This window comes from Pezoporus occidentalis, unplaced genomic scaffold, assembly GCF_034315485.1.
Source record: "Pezoporus occidentalis ecotype Australia unplaced genomic scaffold, CSIRO_AGI_Poc_V1 ctg21, whole genome shotgun sequence".
Classification (NCBI taxonomy): domain Eukaryota; kingdom Metazoa; phylum Chordata; class Aves; order Psittaciformes; family Psittacidae; genus Pezoporus; species Pezoporus occidentalis.
Genome location: NW_026913964.1, coordinates 3738619 through 3757716, shown reverse-complemented (window position 1 = coordinate 3757716; position 19098 = coordinate 3738619). Strand labels below are relative to the sequence as shown.

Here is a 19098-nt window from a genome sequence, read left to right as displayed (position 1 = left end):
GTTGTTAACTGAATTTTTTGGCCTGGAAAAGAGAAAGCTAATGTTCATGACATCTTGAAAGGTACTTCTAAAACTTCAGAATAGCCATCAGGCAGAATCACATAGCCTTTTCCTTTTTATTTCTGAAATGGAATGATCTCCCCAGTAGTGGCATTAGGGTGTATAAAGTCAGTGAAGGTTTATTAGGATTTAATATATGGGCCTCAGTGTGCCTCAGGCTAGTCCTGCTGTATCCAGGCTGGCGCTGTTGGTGCTAATGTGACATCTCTGCCTTATGGGTCTGCCAGCATTGCTGTTGAGCTGTCTTGAGCAGCTTCTGCAGTTTTTCAGCTTGTTCCTCCAGCTGTTGATTCTTTTTTTTTTTTTTGTTTTCCTTTGCTGATGAACTGTAGCTGCTACAGTACAGTTACGATCACAAAACCCAGCAAGATTGCTAGGGGTCTGGAGAGCAGGCATCAATAAACCAGTAGTTGGATCTGCAAATCTTGGACTACAAATCTGGCATCTGTTTGAGACAAATGAAAAGTAGTTGATGGAGATAGTGGTGTAACTGGAGCTGCTGCTGGTGATGGTAAATGCTGGAACTCAGTTGAACAAAGCAGCTTAGGCACACAATTGTGAAGCTTACTCCTGCTACGATTTCTTAGCAGGTTTTTAGTGTCCATATTTTTATTTTCTGCCTGTCAGGTTTGGTGGAGCATATATTTCAAGTGGTAGCTGAAGTATGACTTCTAGTACTCTGGAATCATTTCAGATTGTAATTTTAATAATTAGTTGAATGAGTGATGGGTGGTAAAGCTATGAGCGTTCAGATTTTTAACTGATGTTCCGATAGCTAACTGACATATTTGGCTCAGTTCCAATTATTTAAAGCTTTTCCAGGGTCTTCCTAGTTGGAAGAAATTACAAGAGACATTGGTTTTACATTTTCAGAGTTGATTTGGAACCATTAGGAGCAGGTGTGGAAACATAAATAATGGGATGAAGGAATCAATGTCAGTTCTAGGAACCAGTCCACTGAAACACAGTCAGATCCAGATCATATAGTATAGGCACATCTTACACATTTAGCATTAGAATAAGCAAAGCATTGGGAAAAAGCTAAAAATCTTTCATTTTCTTTGAGTTGGAGATTGGTGGTAAGGAGTAAATCTTTGTTTCTTTTAGAGTTCTTTGTTTCATAAAAGATAGGCTTTCTGGTGAGAGGGCTTCTCCATCCTATGGCACCTGGGTGGAACTTGCCCTACTGAGATCTTCTTCACTGCCACCAGTAAAGACAGAAGTTAACTAGCTATAAACAGTATTCAAAATCCTGGTTTTTAGAAACTGCACTTTACTCTCTAAGGTTTGCTAGGGTAGTTGTTCAGCTTAGTGTTGTGCAAAGACTTGTGGTACATTTCTCGATCACCGTAAAGAAACACAGCTTCTCACTGCTTGGGAAGCCAGCAAAAATCTGAAATGAGGTGACTAGATCAGCTTTGTGTGGATGTGACTGTATTTCTTTCAAGAGCTTGAGAGTACTTCACATGCCTTTACACTGCTGCAAATCTGACCTAATAAACCCTGCCGTGGCTGAGTTGGCGCCATGTTAAGTCAGTTTAGGTATATCTGTCTTGGTATTTCCTGACTTGACTTATATAGTGGCATTAGGGTGTATAAAGTCAGTGAAGATTTATCAGGATTTAATATGTGCCTCAGTGCTAGTCCTGCTGTATCCAGGTTGGTGCTGTTGGTGCTAATGTGGCATCTCTGCCTTATGGGTCTAGATTTAGCAGGGCTCATCAGGTCAAACTGATGACAAACTCTTGACAATGAATTAAGCTCATGTGCCATCTAGGCAAGTAAGACCTACCAGTGAGAGAGAGCCTGGGTTGAACCCAGTGAAACCAAATGGGCTGTGTTGTTTGGTGCATTCTTACATGCTCAGTAATAACTATCTGTGAATGTTTGTTCCTCCATTGTCCAAAGTATTTTTCTGCTTTTGATAATGGAAAGTTGGTTATAAAAAGAAAATGATATGGTAGTAGTTGCTTTTTAAACAAGCTGTAAGATTTATATTTAATGCACTCTGTTTTTCTTGACGACTTCTTTTGTTTTTTTCTTCTAGTTAGAGTTGAAAATTTCTCCTTAAAGTGTTTGTGTTTTGAAACAATGTAGTTTATACTACCACTGGTTTTAAGGAAGCTGAAGGGTACTAGTACAAAAGATACCTAAAGAAAATAATGTTTCAGACAAAGAGGAATTGTCCTGATTTTGAGGTTCATTGCAGGCACTTTTGCTAATGCTGTTTTTCCTACTTCCATAAGGAATTGCCATAAACTGTCAAGAATTCACATTCAGTGAACTGAAATTTGTAAACATATGGATATAATTTACTTAATAAAAACTAGATTTAAGGTGACGTAGTTAATGTAAAATAGATTAATACTGTTTAGATTATAATGTATTTATACTAAATATGTGAGCATTTTTATTTATTTTTATTTTTAACCCATCTTCATTTTACATTGTTAAATTATACTGATTTGTATAAAGGTTTAATCTTCTAATGATTAAAGAGATTAGTTTAAGGGTTCTTTTGCATCAGTGGACATCCTTATACTCAATAAAGGGATGGCTACAACTGAATTTTAATCTTGACATCTTTTCATCATCTCTGCTACTAGAAGATAAATTGCTTTTTGTAGCACAATATAGAGCTTGCAGGGTTTCAGTTCTGAGCTTTGCATCTAAAGAGCTGTGCTAGATAAATTGTTATTGTGTACTTGCTTACAGGAGACTCTTCTGTCCCAGGTGATTATTAGCCTGCAAACCAAAAGGGGCAGGTACACCAGACTGAGCCCATGTGCTAATTTTGCCTAGAAAATAAAGCAAAGAATGGAGGAGTTTGTTTGGGTGGGGTTTTTTTTTGGTTGTGTGGCTTTTGTCATTTTTTTTTGTTTGGTTTTGTTTTATTTCTTTGTTTTGGTTTGGTTTTGTGGATTTTGCTTTCATGTCTTTTGGTTTTTTTGGGGGGGCATTGTTTGTTTGTTGGGTTTTGGTTTTTTTTTGTTTGTTTTGTCTTTGTTTTTTTGTTTGTGTTTTTATTTCTTCAAGTCCTTGCCGGTGGTGAAGTTATTTGCGTACAGTACATGTTTATGTCCTGACTGGCATTATTTTGCTATGATTACACCTTCAGGCTCTGAAATCTTGCAGCTGCATAGGGCTAGGTTTTCACTGGGATTTCTGCAGTGTTATTAGCCCATTAACACATTTGGTATTGTCAGCACTGCTTCCTCCTCATTTCTATTACCTTCAGCTTGTGTCACTCCCTTGGTTCAGTGCTGTGTATGAGCTTTATTTGATTTCACTCGAACTTGAAAGGTGAACCCAAAATACTCAATAAGACATCTGGCTTTGTAGTCTGATCCTGGATCTTCTCCAGCTCCATGCCTTGTCTTTGTGCTTCCCTTGCCCCTTCTTGTAGTCTGAAATTCATAGTGTCCTTCCATGGAAGTCATGTAATGTGTGCTTATAGGTCTGGATTCAGGGGAGGCATCTTCTCAAACCATGGATACAATAACTAGGGGAATCCTCAAGTTTGGAATTGTTGCCTTCTGCTATGATAGAGTTTTAGGTACTTTGTGTGCTAGACAATAAGGTGAATTACACCAAACAACGTAGCTTTGTCTCCCCATCCTTTTTTACTATGTGCTCTTTGAACAGAGTTTGGTGGACTATGTTGAACTGTGCAGAAAATACCTTGAGTTCCTTGAGGATGACAAGTTATCTGATTTCTGGTGTCTGGGGCTCTGTAAGATATGAGAAGAGGGAAGACAGGACCCTGAGGCCTTGGGGTCTGTGGGTTGATCCTGGAGGATTATCTAAGTAAGTATTAGCAGATCTGTATGCATTTGGCTGTGCAGCAATGCAAAGAGGGGTGTTGCTGTATGCCGTAATGTAAAGTGTTCTTTCTGTGCTTAAATCCTGCCATTAACTGATGATGCAAACCTGGTCTCACAGGTCTATAATGTGATGTTTGTATTTTTGGAGGAGAGGAAGTGGAGAGGTCACTGTAATACTTTACATAAGAAATGCAGTGTTTATAGATAGAACGTGTCATTAGGAAAATGGAGTATAGTTTTTCTTGTGATGTTTGTGTTTCTCACTCAAGCTGGCAGATGTGAAATGTGTTAGCATCTAGCATAGGCATACTTTGTCATATTGAAAAGTGCATCGAGCTGAGATTGTAGACTTGATTAGTGTACATTACAACCAAGAATCCATGTAAGCAGTTAAACTGGGTCTGTATAAATGCTGTGAGTTGTTTCAGATGTTGTTAGCTAAGAAACTAAACATGTTCTGTTCCTGAACTAATAAAATACAAGAAAGCTAAGATTAGGGATACAAGAATATTGTTTTTTTTTAATAGTAATGGAAAAGACTCTCAGACATCCCTTAAAGAAATAAACAAAGCTGAAAATCAAGAGCTCCTTGTAAAGATTGCACTTTAGAAGAATGCTTTTTGGTATCTGGTACAGCTGTTCTAACTTGTGATAGAAATAATAATTTTGAAGAACTCTAAAAGGAGGTACTGCTCTTTGAAAGTAATTAGCTTCTTCTGTTGTTTTAACTGTCCTTTTCCCTTCTCTTAGATCTGCTTACCTTTTATGCTTCTCGTTCACGTCCTAGAATTTTTTAGTTATACAATGAAAAGAGGTGCAACAAAAACTTCTCACTGTAAATATTTGTTGCAAAAAAACTCCAAAGCAGTAATGTATTTAAATTTAAAGTAATGAGCCTGAGGGAAACGTTCCATCAAGCATTTAGTATTTTTAGCTTTGAGGTATTTAATTTTTTATTGGGTACAAACTAGTAGAAGTATTGATAATGTTACATTTCCAAAGATCTGAATGTCTTTAATGGCTTGATGTTTTTCTTCTGAAGTTCACCTGATGACTTCAGGGATCACGCTGTTAGTGTGATTGAATTAAAAGTCAAGCTTGATAGAATATTAGATTAAAACCCAGTATAGAATTTGTAGCCTACAGCCACACAAACATTGTAAATATTTAAAAGATAAATCATTTGAAAGAGGCACAATTAGACTAATGGGTACACAGAAAAATGGATACATAGAGAAAAATGGCTCATTTAGTTGCTGTTAGAAAATGTGAGAAGCCTGGGGCAGGGGAGCTTAGAAGTTCATAGACTTCAGAGAAGCTCCAGCATCAATTTTACAGGATTAGCAACTGTGGCACAGGCAGTCTCCTGTGTTCAAGAACAATTCCTGTGTCATGTAATCTATTTTTAAATCAATTGAGAACCAGCGTGTACACGGTTTTTGCCCTCATTGTTTTTACAGAAAGATTATTTGTGAGGTTTCACCCCTCTAGCTCTTGGAAAATTTCCTCTCTATTTCTTATGATTTTCTCACAGTTACTTTTCTTTTGCAGCACTGTTCTTTATCTCCTCTCCCTCTGGTTGTTTTGCTGGTGTATTTATATAAACAAACCAGCAGCAACCACCTAATGCTTTCTTTCTGCTAAGCTAATCAAGAAAGCTCTTTTCACCTCTTCTGACATGTCTTCCGGGTATCATTGCAGTAGCCTTCCATTGCATCTGGCTTACAGGTGGCACTACTGTTTCCCTGTATTTTCTGGAAAAAATAATAGATTCACACATCTGACTTGTATTTCTGGTTTATGATCACCTCGTTTTTCACTAGATCGCCTGAACCTTTCTCTTATCCTGTTTTCTTTCCAGTAGATTAGCTCCTTTTTTTATAGTAGTACTTCTTTGTCAGTCTTGAAGGATACCATTCTGGCAATTATATATTATATATATTATATCCTTTCATATAAAAGGGAGGGGAGAGAAGACTTGCTCTGCTCTGAAATCCAGTAAAGCAGAGTTTGAAGAGCTTGGTATGGGAAATTCATGAAGGTGAATGTTAAATTTCGTTGTCTTGAAAAAATATACTTAGAATTTCCCTATATTTTAGTGTATAACAAAAACTGTGAAAAACAAAGCAGATGATGCAAACATTCGTCTGGTGTGAGGGGCAGATATATTGAGAGAGTCAAACTATAGTCACTGTAGTGATTATATAAGATACACAATCACTATAATCACTGAAGTCTTGTGTTTAAAATCTGTGAAGTTGTCTGCTGTGTCAGCCTTTACCTGGTCATAAGAAATAGGGACAAATACATTGTGCTGCTGGTTACTTACGTGGCAGAGAAAGCACAGGAACGTTCTTGCTGGTTGCATGAACAGAGGCTACTTACGGGATTTTGGTGAATTGAAATAACCAGAATAAAATAAATGTGTTCTTGTCTGCTGAGAATTCACATTTGGGAGTGAATTATAACACATGAATTGAAACTACAGCTAATCTGTAGCACTACTGTGACTAGCTCTGAATGCCCAATGAAAACAGATTTTACTAAGGAAGTTGAAGTTACTGGCTTGCTCTTTTATTTCAGATAGGTCTCTCGACAGTGTACTTTCTTTGATCTTCAGGCTTCATCTTTTCTTCATTTGATTTCCTATCAGATTTTGTCGTGGTTTAAACCCTAGCCAGACAGCTTGTTCACTCACTCCCAATGAGTGGTGCCGGGCTGACAGCAATCGAGGTCCCCCCCCCGGGGCTCTCCCCTTCCCCGCTCCTGGAGGAATGGGGAGGAGGATTGAAAGAGTGCAACTCCCTCTGACTGGGCTGGGCCGGCCCTGTTGGCAGATCCTCTGGTGTTGACCAACCAGGTGGCCTTTGGTAAGTGTGTATCCCAATGCTTGAAAGTTCCCCCACCCATTGCTCTCAGTGTAGTTTTTAACAGCCCATTGTACCGTTCGATTTTCCCAGAGGCTGGTGCATGGTAGGGGATGTGATATACCCACTCAATGCCATGCTCTTTGGCCCAAATATCTATAAGGTTATTCTGGAAATGAGTCCCATTGTCTGACTCAGTTCTCTCTGGGGTGCTGTGTCGCCACAAAATCTGTTTCTCAAGGCCCAGGATAGTGTTCCGGGCGGTGGCATGGGGCACGGCGTATGTTTCCAGCCACCCGGTGGTTGCTTCCACCATGGTAAGCACATGGCGCTTGCCTTGGCGGGTTGGTGGCAGCGTGATATAGTCAATCTGCCAGGCTTCCCCATATTTATACTTCGACCATGTTCCTCCATACCAAAGAGGCTTTAACCGCTTGGCCTGTTTAATTGCAGCACATGTTTCACACTCATGAATAACCTGGGCAATAGTGTCCATTGTTAAGTCCACCCCTCGGTCACGGGCCCATCTATATGTTGCATCTCTGCCCTGATGGCCTGAAGTGTCATGGGCCCACCGGGCCAAAAATAATGGTTCACCTTTATGTTGCCAATCTAAGTCCATCTGAGCCACTTCAATCTTAGCCGCTTTATCCACTTGTTGGTTGTTCTGGTGTTCCTCAGTGGCCCGACTCTTGGGTACATGGGCATTTACATGACGTACCTTCACCACCAGGTTCTGCACCCGGGCAGCAATATCTTTCCACAGTGCAGCAGCCCAGATGGGTTTACCTCTGCATTGCCAGTTGCTCTGCTTCCATTGCTGCAACCACCCCCACAGGGCATTTGCCACCATCCATGAGTCAGTATAGAGATAAAGTACTGGCCACTTTTCTCGTTCAGCAATGTCCAGGGCCAGCTGGATGGCTTTCACCTCGGCAAACTGACTCTAGTCACCCTGTCCTTCAGCAGTTTCTGCAGCTTGTCGTCCAGGACTCCATACAGCTGCCTTCCACCTCCGATGCTTTCCCACAATATGGCAAGACCCATCAGTAAACAAGGCATACTGCTTTTCACTTTCTGACAGTTTATTATATGGTGGGGCCTCTTCAGCACGCATCACCTCCTCCTTTGGTGACATTCCAAAATCTTTGCCCTCTGGCCAGTCCATGATGACTTCTAGAATGCCTGGACGACTGAGATTTCCTATTCGAGTTTGTTGTGTAATTAGTGCAGCCCATTTACTCCATGTAGCATCAGTTGCATGATGTGCAGAGGAGACCCTGCCTTTGAACGTCCAGCCCAGCACGGGCAGCCGGGGTGCCAGGAGGAGCTGTGCTTCAGTGCCAATCACTTCCGAAGCAGCTCGAACCCCTTCATAGGCTGCCAGTATCTCTTTCTCAGTTGAGGTATAGCTGGCCTCAGATCCTTTATATCCCCGACTCCAAAAGCCGAGGGGTCGACCTCGAGTCTCCCCTGGAGCTTTCTGCCAGAGGCTCCAGGTAGGACCGTTCTCCCCAGCTGCAGTGTACAGTACATTTTTTACACCTGGCCCGGTCCGGACGGGTCCAAGGGCTACTGCGTGAACTATCTCGCGTTTAATTTGCTCAAAGGCTTGTTGCTGCTCAGGGCCCCATTTAAAATCATTCTTCTTCCGGGTCACATGATAGAGAGGGCTTACAATCGAACTGTAATTTGGGATGTGCATTCTCCAGAACCCCACTGCACCCAAGAAAGCTTGCGTTTCTTTCTTATTAGTTGGGGCAGACATTGCTGTTATCTTGTTGATCACATCTGTAGGGATCTGTCTACGTCCATCTTGCCATTTTGTTCCTTAAAATTGAATCTCCTGTGCAGGTCCCTTGACCTTACTCCGTTTTATGGCAAAACCGGCTTTCAGCAGGATTTGGATTACCTTCCTCCCTTTCTCAAAGACTTCTTCTGATGTATCGCCCCCCACAATGGTGTCATCAATGTATTGCAGGTGTTCTGGAGCTTTCCCCTGTTCCAGTGCAGTCTGGATCAGTCCATGGCAAATGGTAGGGCTGTGTTTCCGCCCCTGGGGCAGTCGGTTCCAAGTGAACTGGACACCCCTCCAAGTAAAAGCAAACTGTGGCCTGCACTCTGCTGCCAAAGGAATTGAGAAAAATGCATTGGCAATATCAATCGTGGCATACCACTTGGCTGCCTTTGACTCCAGTTCATTCTGAAGTTCTAGCATGTCCGGTACGGCAGCACTCCATGGTGGTGTTACTTCGTTCAGGCCACGATAGTCTAGTGTTAGTCTCCATTCTCCATTAGACTTTTGCACTGGCCATCTGGGGCTATTAAAGGCCAAGCGGGTCCTGCTGATCACCCCCTGACTCTCCAGTCTACGGATCAGCTGATGGATGGGAATCAGGGAGTCTCGGTTGGTGCGATATTGCCGCCGGTGCACTGTTGTGGTCGCAATTGGCACTTGTTGTTCTTCAACTTTCAGCAACCCCACAGCAGAGGGATCTTCTGAGAGACCAGGCAAGGTGGACAGCTGCTCAACTTCCTCAGTCTCCAAAGCAGCAATACCAAAAGGCCATTGGTGCCCTTTTGGGTCTTTGAAGTACCCTCTCTTGAGGTAGTCTATGCCGAGGATGCATGGGGCCTCTGTACCAGTCACAATAGGGTGCTTTTGCCAATTCCTCCCAGTCAGGCTGATTTTAGCCCCCAGCACAGTCAACTCTTGGGATCCTCCTGTTACTCCAGAAATATAGATGGGTTCCACCCCTTGACAGCTTGATGGCATCAGGGTACACTGTGCACCGGTATCTACTAGAGCCTTATACTTCTGTGGGACTGATGTGCCCGGCCATCTGATCCACACAGTCCAGTAAATCCGATTGTCCCCTGCCTCCACCTGGCTGGAGGCGGGGTACCTATAATGGTCATCACAGCGTTGGACACTTAAGTCGTGGTGAAAGGGATTATTCTTTTTCATTATTATGCTTTTTCTCTTACATACAGGGGCAACCGATACTGGTACGAATTGATCTTCTGGTTTGGCTGCAGTAATTATCACTGTAGTTTGAGCAGCGACTGTACTTGTTGCTGGGGGTGGTGTAGCTGCTGTGCTTGGAGCTGGGGTAGCCACGCTGTCTGTTGCAGTCGAAGTTTGAGCAGCTGCTGTACTTGCCACTGGGGTAGCTGCGCTGTTCATTGCAGCCAAAGTTTGAGTAGCGACTGTACTTGTCGCTGGGGGTGGTGAAGCTGCTGTGCCTGGAGCTGGAGTAGCTGTGCTGACTGTTGCTTTGCCCTCAGATCCACCGACATTCTTTTCCTTTTGAAGGTGCTGGATAGTGTTGAACAAGGCCCTGTAAGCACAGGCCAAGCCCCAGCACGCTGCCATGATTTGTCCGTCTCTGGTATGGCCAGAATGACCACACACCTCATTTAAGTGTTTTACTAATTCTTCTGGATTTTGCAGTTGTTCAGTGGTGAAATTCCAAAGTACTGGAGGGGCCCACTGACCTAGATACTTGCCCATACTATCCCACACACCCTGCCACTCATGGCTGTCCAGCCTCAGGGAAAATCTCTCGGTCCTCCTACATCGTCGTTTGACCCCAGACAAGACCCAAACCTGACTCTGCTTAACTCTTGAAATCAGTCGTGGGCAAAACACACTCTGTATGAGTGCCAGCGTGGTGATCCCCGTCACGATCAGCAAACAAGTCTCAACAGCATTAAAAGGCCATTCAAAAACTTCAAAACTCTCAAATGTAAATGGTCTGGGGGGACGACTGGGAGGGTAAAAGAATGTCTCCTTCACAGGTTCAGCACCTGAGAAGGAGAAAAAAGATGTGTAATTGCTAAGGACTTCTATTATATACCTCCCAAAATATAAAGGTGGTGACCACACTGGGAACGTAAGCCAGATTAGTTTCATGATCAACGATTCTATGGTATTACAAGTCATTACCATAAAGTACAATGAGACAAAAACCTTACCCCGAGCCCCACACTTGAAAAACACTAATACAGCAAATACCGGATGGAAGTAAGATACGATATACTGAAACTGTGAGTTCAAGGGGAACAACCTTTAGAGCCAATAAATCAGCATTGTGACGAGTGACTATTAATCCGGTCAGATCTGTCGTTATCTCAACCCCTTGAGCCCCACATTGGGCGCGAAAAAGAACTGTCGTGGTTTAAACCCTAGCCAGACAGCTTGTTCACTCACTCCCAGTGAGTGGTGCCGGGCTGACAGCAGTCGAGGCCCCCCCCCACACCAGAGCTCTCCCCTTCCCCGCTCCTGGAGGAACCGGGAGGAGGATAGAAAGAGTGCAACTCCCACGGGTTGAAACAAGAAAGAACAGTCCAGCAACCAATGTACAACACAAATCACCACCGCTACCACCACCAACAACAATGATAAGAGAAACTAACAAGGGAAGAGAATACGATACCACCGGCCAAGAAACGAGTCCGACTCGAAGCTTGCGTCCTTCTGGGTAACTCCCAGTTTCCCCCACCCCCCCCACCCCTGGGCATGACGTGCTGTGGTATGGAATACCTCTTTGGCTAGCCCGGGTCAGGCATCCTGTCCCGTCTCTGCTTCTTCCCGGCTTCCCCTCCTCCCTGGCAGAGCATGAGCCTCGCAAAGTCCTTGGTCAGGGTAACCATCACTTAGCAACAACCGAAAACATCGGTATCACCAGCACTGTTCCCAGGCTGGAAGTCAAAACACAGCACTGCACCAGCTACCACGAAGGAGAAACATGACTGCTACTGCTGAACCCAGGACAGATTTTTACATTACTTCTTATAATAAAAATTCCTACCAGTTGATACATTCTGTAACTTGTTCCAAAGTCTTGTGCCTCAGTCTTTGTACTTCTGGTTACAAACTTGACAAAGATGAAGGAGAAAATGAGCTCAAACAGTTAAGTGATCAGGACCCTCTCAGCTACTTTCACTTCTCTGGAGCTGTTGCTGTTCATGATGCGTTCTTTGGCAGTAGAAATTAAGTGGTTATGTAAATGGAAAGGATACAACACTGACTTAAAAAGGCTCTGGTTATTTTTGGAATGCAATTTTTTTATGGGGTAAAAAAAACCATTTGCCTCTGGACTTAAATGAAAAGTGTTGACTATCTCTGACATGGCATATCCTGTATATATTGATTTCACCAGCACATTTTGAACTTGTTAGTCTTACTTTTTACCAATTTAATAAGTTTTATACTTAAGAAAAATTAAATCCATATACAAGAGGCTCCTTTCTTCGTGTGGCTATTTTAGCACTTTTGATGATCTATTTACATAAAGTGTTACCTTTTTTGCATAGCTCTCAGGTTGGAATATGTGAACCTGTGGAGTGGGTGACATGTTTTCTGTTGCCTGACCCTGCTCACGCCTAAGAAAATATGTTTATTTGTGTGCTGTAAATACTACTGTGCTTTAGCTCAATTTTAAAAATCAGTTCCACTGTGAAGCATTTGCCCGGACATTGCACAGCAATTAGTAACTATGTTAAGGTGCAGGAACTACTTTTGTCGTTAAATAGCTCTGAGTTAAAACTGGAAGTGTTGCCATTTTAGGATTCTTATGTCCGTTTCTAGCGTAATGACGTTTAAACTGGAAATGAAAAGGAAGAAATTTGAAATTTGGTGTGCATCGATGCCTTGTGATTTTGAAAATTGTTGTTAGATTATTTGCCGGGGGGAAAAAAGGCTTACATGATCAAAAGTTAGGCAGTGTCATCCTTCAGTCTTACATTGGTCTTTCAGGTCATCTTTTTTAAAACTGTTTAACCCACATATGGAACAAGTAATAACAGGATAATCAGAAAGTAATGGTAATGTAGAAAAAGAGAATTTTAAGGATATATCTATAAATTAGTTATCTTTTTTTTTAAAAAAGCTATATCTATGAGTAAAAATTAGCAGCCAGGCAGAGGAGACTCAAATTATAACCACTACTCAGGAGAAGGCAGATTGGTATTGACTGGTGTTTTCACATGCATGGCTTTTATTAGCTTTAGCTCTCTTCCTTGTGTGGGAATCAAAGGGAATCTGGATCTATTATGGTGATAGTGTATGGCATTTAGAGCACAAATTCTTGGGAAACCAGCCTACATTATTTCTGCTACTCACAGGCAACATATTTTCTTAGCAGTTATAAGCTTTTGCAATTTGCATGCAGACTAGTAGTTCTTTTTATTCTGTAAATATGTTAGAGACATTTGTATGCAGATATGCAAATAGTAGAAGTGCTCTTCTAATTAATTTGCCGTCTTCTGTAATAGAGCTGGTGAAGGTGCTACAAAATTTCTGTGATGTGCCATCTGTTTTATGTATGTTTTCTGGTTGACAGGCAGTCACTTGAAAAATATGGCAGTAGCAGAGAAAAGAGGCAGGATATTTATCTCTAATGTTCCTGTTCATGGGACCTGCATAATGCCGTGAAAACATTTTAATAGCAAGAGAATCAATCTTTACATTCTGGTACTATTCCATTCTTTTCCCTACTAGAAAGTATGCTAATAGGAAAGGAGTTCTGTGTCTGGAGAAGAATAGGCTTTTAAAGACATATTTTGGGATCTGAGAAAAAACTCTGTTACCTTCTTCTAAAACCTAAGCTTCCTTTAGCACTGTTTGTTAAGTCAATGATATGTACAGTGACAATAGGTAAAAGTGTGTGCTTGCTGCATTGTGTATAGGGTTGGGCCTATAAAAACAAAAGCTTGAATCCTCCTATGTTGCATGCAGTGTGTGGAACAGAACCCCCTGAATTTGAAATGAGACTTCTGAGTAATGCTTTACTGCGAGCAAAAGCAGACTAGGGTACAAAGCTGTGCCAGACTAGTACTTTCCGGAACATCCCGTGTGTATTAAATACTTTTTGTTTTTTTATCAGCTGCTGAATGAATCTGGTATAAAAACCTAAATGTATAAATGATCCTATAAAACGAGGGGTAACGAAGAGAGACCTGCTAATGGATGTCTGCCCGAAATACTGTAGACAGATGAAGAAGTCCTAGGAAAAAGGACCGAATTTAGGTGCTGTTATCACTAAAAGACAAAAACATAAGAATTTAGAATCTTGTACTTCAGCGCACATTACTCAATGTTGTAGTAGTCCATATATTTTGAACTAACAATGCATCACTGTTACCAGTGAATGAGTGTAGCATTTTTGCTGTCAAGAGGGTTTGTATCAACAACTAAGGAAACCACAACTAATCTAAAACCAGGTCTGAATTCTGAGAACCAACAGGAATACCTGGCAGGTAATAGTAGTTTTTGGTTTTCTGGACTTGCACATTTTGATATTAGGGAGGTAAAACTTATTATTAATTTTATTTGAAAAAACTATAGATAGCCCCTTTTTTTTCTTTTTGAGACTAATAATTACATTTTTTTTCTAGAGCATATGAAATGGAAATTACCATTAACAGATGAGGAATTGGAAGTGCTTTGATATAAAGAGGACTTTTGTTTACTGGGAGTAGACTGTGTGGGATAACAGATTAACTGACAGTTTCAAAAGGCTATATTGTTTTCAAATTGCAGGATATTAAAGAAAATATTAAAAAAAAATGGGTAAGGTTCACAACAGGTTATATCCTGCTTCTTCTTGAAGAAAATGTTAGTTTTCCGTCAGAGTTGAACTTACCTTTTACTTCTCATTTTGGAAATCGTCAGGCTAATAATCCATTTTCCTTCCACATGGTCTCATTTAAAACTCCATAAAGAAAGCAAAGGAAAAAAAAATCACATGGACAGATTTAGAAGCATACAAATGCCAAGTGGGAAGGCTGTTGTAAACTGGACATTAGCACATTAGAGTGCAAATGCTGATTTTTAACCTTTTCATGCAGAATTGTGTATGCTGTTTAGCTGACAGGTGAAAACTATATTGCCTCCTGGTTTTCCATCTCCATGACTTCCTACATGGAAGCCTGACAGAGGGCAGAAACAGAGTATTAGTATTAGAAAGCAGGAGCTGAAACTAGGAGGAGTGTTGGGAGAATTGGAGCTATTGCTGAAACTTCTTCACTTTTGATACATGTAACAGCGCGCTTGGAATGGATGTTTAGGAATTCCACCTTAATCTTGTGTGTTTTGAGATAATGTGTTTATGTGATAGGAGTGGCTTCAGTCTATGTCCATGGTATTGTGCCAGTATTTAATTTCTTAAAAAACATTTCTAGCACCACATAGACTGTCACTGTATGCACAATACTCCATGAAGCTTTTTTTTTTTTTTCTTTTTGTAATTCTCCTTGTTTATAAGGAATTATATGTGGGGGGTGTAATACAGATCAGAGGCTCAGCCACTTGGTGTATGTGTAGAGGGGAGCAGCCAGCAATTCTTTCTCTCTGCATAAAACATGCACTCAATACTGCTTAAAATCCTTTTATAAACTCTTGAGGTTTAAAAAAATATAAGATTAAATTTTGAAACAAGATAATAAAATTCTGTATGGGTATTGTGTTCCTATAGATGTCCTTTATAAGTAGTTGTGCTTTAAAGACAAGAGCTTAGGCACGACCTCTGTGTATGTAGTATAATTTATGGCTGTGATGCGAAGTTTCTTCTGCATTTTCTTCCCCCGAACCTTAAAGCACCATTGATCATCCTAATCTTTCTGCCATGCCATCGATCACAGTTTCACCCGATATACTGTTTAAAATAAATAGCTCTCCATCAGAGGAAACCATTTTTTAAAAATACATGCAGTGTTGATTTGTGGTTTTCCAAGTGGTAAGAAATATAATACCTACCCTGCTGGATTGTTTCCATCCCATGTTTATTGCTGAGCATTTGTTTTCTTTCCTGGGCTAGAGTTTGCAAGGCTGTGAGGGAATGTGACTGTGCTTGTATGCAGGTCACTAAAGCGCAACAAAGTCTTCCTGTAAGAAGTCTTATCCCAGCCCATTCTTTTGAAATATTTCCTCTTACCGGAAGTTCTGTTGCTATCAATGCTAGTAATTTAACTTACAAGTATAGACAAATGTTTCATTTCAGAAATTTGATTTTGGTGAATATTAACAAAACTGTTGGAGGGTTTGCAGGTTTCAACTTCATTGATAAAAAGGGTATTATAATATTAGAGTTAGTAGTGAGAAAACATTGCTGACCATTTTTATTTATGCTGTGTAGTGTTGGATTGGGAGATGTGATGATACATCTCTAATGTAGGACTTATGGCAAAACAGTAGGTGAAATATTCTGCTTACTGTTCTGTTGCCAAACTTGTTAAGAGGCAAATATTAACTTATCAAATATCAACTTAGCTGGGGTTTTTTTCTCCTGTACGATCTAGAATGTAGGTTGGTTGTGAGTCTGCTGATCTTCTAATTACTTCTTTAAGTCGGGAGTCAGAGACTTATTAGATTCAAGGGATGTGGGTTCAGCGCAATAGGCATGAAATGAAGTATTTCTGAAGTCCCAAGGTGCTCAAGGTGAGCTTCCCTGGCAAGGTAGATAGCACCTGTGATACTCAGTACAGGTAACTTGTACCTTAGTATAGAAACAATGATTCTCACAGGAGGAACAAGCCAGGAGGTCAGGACTTTGATAGTACAAGTAGCTGCTGCTTAAACTGAAGGTCTATGGCAGTCGCCTTAAAAACAAGAGCTTTCTTGTGATAATACTGCCTGGCTTTCCGTGGTCACATGTGATGAGCAGCTGCTGGGTAGTGTTTTCAGAGGTGGCAGGTGAGAGAAGCCTAGGTTATCAACTGGTTATTACAGTGTTGAGGTGCCAAGCAGGTAAACTTCTTAATCTTATCAGTGCTTGATAAATACTGCTATTACTGTCATATTCTGTCAGCTGTAAGGCTTTGTGTGGGAGTTAGGCCAGTACCTTTTCCATGACCTACCCCATTCTCTTCTTTTTGGACCCTTTCTTCCAGTACTTGTCTTTCCCATCAGACTAACAGGTTTCACTCTTGTGAGATGCACTGGCAACGAGAGGTACCAGTAGAAACATTTTGCAGCTTTGTGTGTTAGGTAGGTCTGTCACAGTATGTATTGTGATCTGTGAAAATAACATATTTTGGGAATGATTTGCATTTTTTTCATGCTAGTGATGCACATGAATACTTACAGATGTAAAGTTAAAAGAGTATCTTGCATTTAGAAATGAAGAAATAGAAACACTTGCTTTTGCAGATGAATTTAAACACATCCCATTTCACCTAATCTGAGGCACTATTCTATGTTGGAAGATGAGCAATAGTACATTTCTTCATAAGCTTTCTTCTTTTTAGCAGCTTACTTTGGTAGTTACGGCAAATCTATCCTTACACTGATTTTGCCACATCACAACCTCTGTGTCCTTTAGAAAGTTCACTGTAGTCAGAAAAAACTGTAATTCATAGAATCTTAGAATGGGTAGGGTTGGAAGCACACTAATTCTATTTTAAACTTATGCAAAATGTGCTGTGTTATAATTTCAGTTATTACAGTAACTACCTGCATTACATGTGCTTTACAAGTTAATTATAAGCTGTTTGAATAAATTTTTGCACTTAATTTCTTGTTTGGGGCATCGCAACTGTTAATTTAAATACGCAGCAACTGCAGTTAGATAAATAATACTGATGGGTGCCTGATTAAAGACTCTACTGCTAAGTGTATGGATAGCTATGTGTACCTGAGCATCCAGTGTTCGTATTTGAGACTTCTGTTGCCACAGGTGGAGAAGGATTACGGACACCAGCTGAAATTGATTGTTTCACGTAATCAGTGATATAATGTTTATCACTTTTCATTGAGTTAACTTTTAAGTTAGGTGAAGCCTCACTTTACATCAGACTTTATATATGAATGTCCAAGTTACACCAAAAAGTGTTTCTAGTTTATCAAAAGAGCTGCATTTGTTCTTGAATTCCCTCTCTTCTTTTTTTTTTTTCCCTCTGTATTTGTTTGTTTTCATTTTATTTCTATTTTTTTTTAGTGAGTGACAGTTGCTTCAGGAATCTTGCCGAAGATCGTAGTGGGATAAACCTTAAAGATCTGGTCCAAGACCCTTCTTTGTGAGTATCTGGCTCTTATTGCTAAGCAAAGAAAAGCTTCTTCATGATATCCTTGTGAGTAGTTTTGTAATTATATAAAGAAACAGTATGATAAAGTACACTTAGTGCTTTAGTAGTAATACACTTGCCAAATTGTTAGTCTTTAATATAGACGAATATTATTAAAAGCGTGTTGGTTTTTAATGTACTTCTGTTCGTGAACTAACATCCAGTGAGGACATACAGTAAAGGGTACAAGAGTCATCACAAGCAACAGATTGTGCATGCTGGTATTTCTACAGAGGAGTTGTATGCATATTGTCAGCCAACTTTATTTAAGAAGGAACTGTATATAAACTAGGAGGTTACTGGCTAATTATGTTATCCTCAGTTATCACAACATGTAGAATCGTTTTTCTTTGTATCTGATTTCATACAGCAGATTTATTTCTTCCTTTCATGCCTGCTTTAATGCAAGTATATGAGGAGATGATCTAATTTTGACTCCATGGAAAGACTGGTGGTTTCCGTCTCAGTGTTGTATTTTCCTCTAAAATAAAATTCAACATCATGAGCTCTGAGCCAGACTTGAAATCTCATCAGACCTTTTTGTTAGCTGAAAATATTCTTGCTAGTGTGCACAAGTGTACCAGTTGTTATGAGGGAAGGAGAAGAGGGGAAAAATTCACATCTTTTTAATCTGAATGATAGCACATTCCACGGTGGGTCCTGATACGATGAGCCTTTACACTGGCAGAGCACATTTTTCAGTATGGATTGAGAAGTGGTGGAAAATAAGGTATATTTAACGTTTTATTTCAGTTACTGGGGATTTTCAGTAGTGAAGTAAGATACAGAACTTACTTTGTCACATTGCTACAGGTAAATGACATACATGCATATACACATGCACTCTTGGGAGATTTTTACATAATGTATACAATATTTGAAGTTTATACTTCTGAAATGATAGAGATACAAGGGACAAGTATAATTGTTGCTTGAAATTCATGAAATGAATGCAGTAGGTACATTTTTAATAATCACTATTTTTAATAGTAATTAGTATCTAAGTGTTGAAGTCAAGGAGATTTCCTTAGTATCAACCAAAACTTGCTGTTTGAGTGCTCGATTGGTTGGTTATTTTTGAGAAGTGCTTGTGGTTTTTTGAGCTGTAGTTGTACTTATGTGGTGCATGCAGTTTTGGTTTTGCACCTCTAGAGTTTACTTTCAGAAAGGATGAATTGCCTTTGTTGTAGAATGATCGTTTTCCTTACTCTTTACCAGAAGTGATGAAATTTCTAATTTCTTTCCTTGACCCTAATTTTCATGAAAAAGTTTGTAATAAA

General features: G+C 40.3%; 1 protein-coding gene across 25 annotated transcripts in view; it reads left to right on the top strand.

Moving 5' to 3' along the window:
- GPHN (gephyrin) overlaps positions 1 to 19098 on the top strand; it is a 299961-nt gene that overhangs the window by 80797 nt on the left and 200066 nt on the right. For 24 of the 25 annotated variants that reach the window (XM_062619268.1, XM_062619286.1, XM_062619282.1 and 21 more), the window contains one exon: positions 17692 to 17770. In XM_062619268.1, coding sequence (XP_062475252.1) covers positions 17692 to 17770 — 79 coding nt within the window. Of the gene's footprint in view, positions 1 to 17691; positions 17825 to 19098 lie in introns of those variants that run through there. The other variant, XM_062619270.1, reaches the window with a different exon arrangement.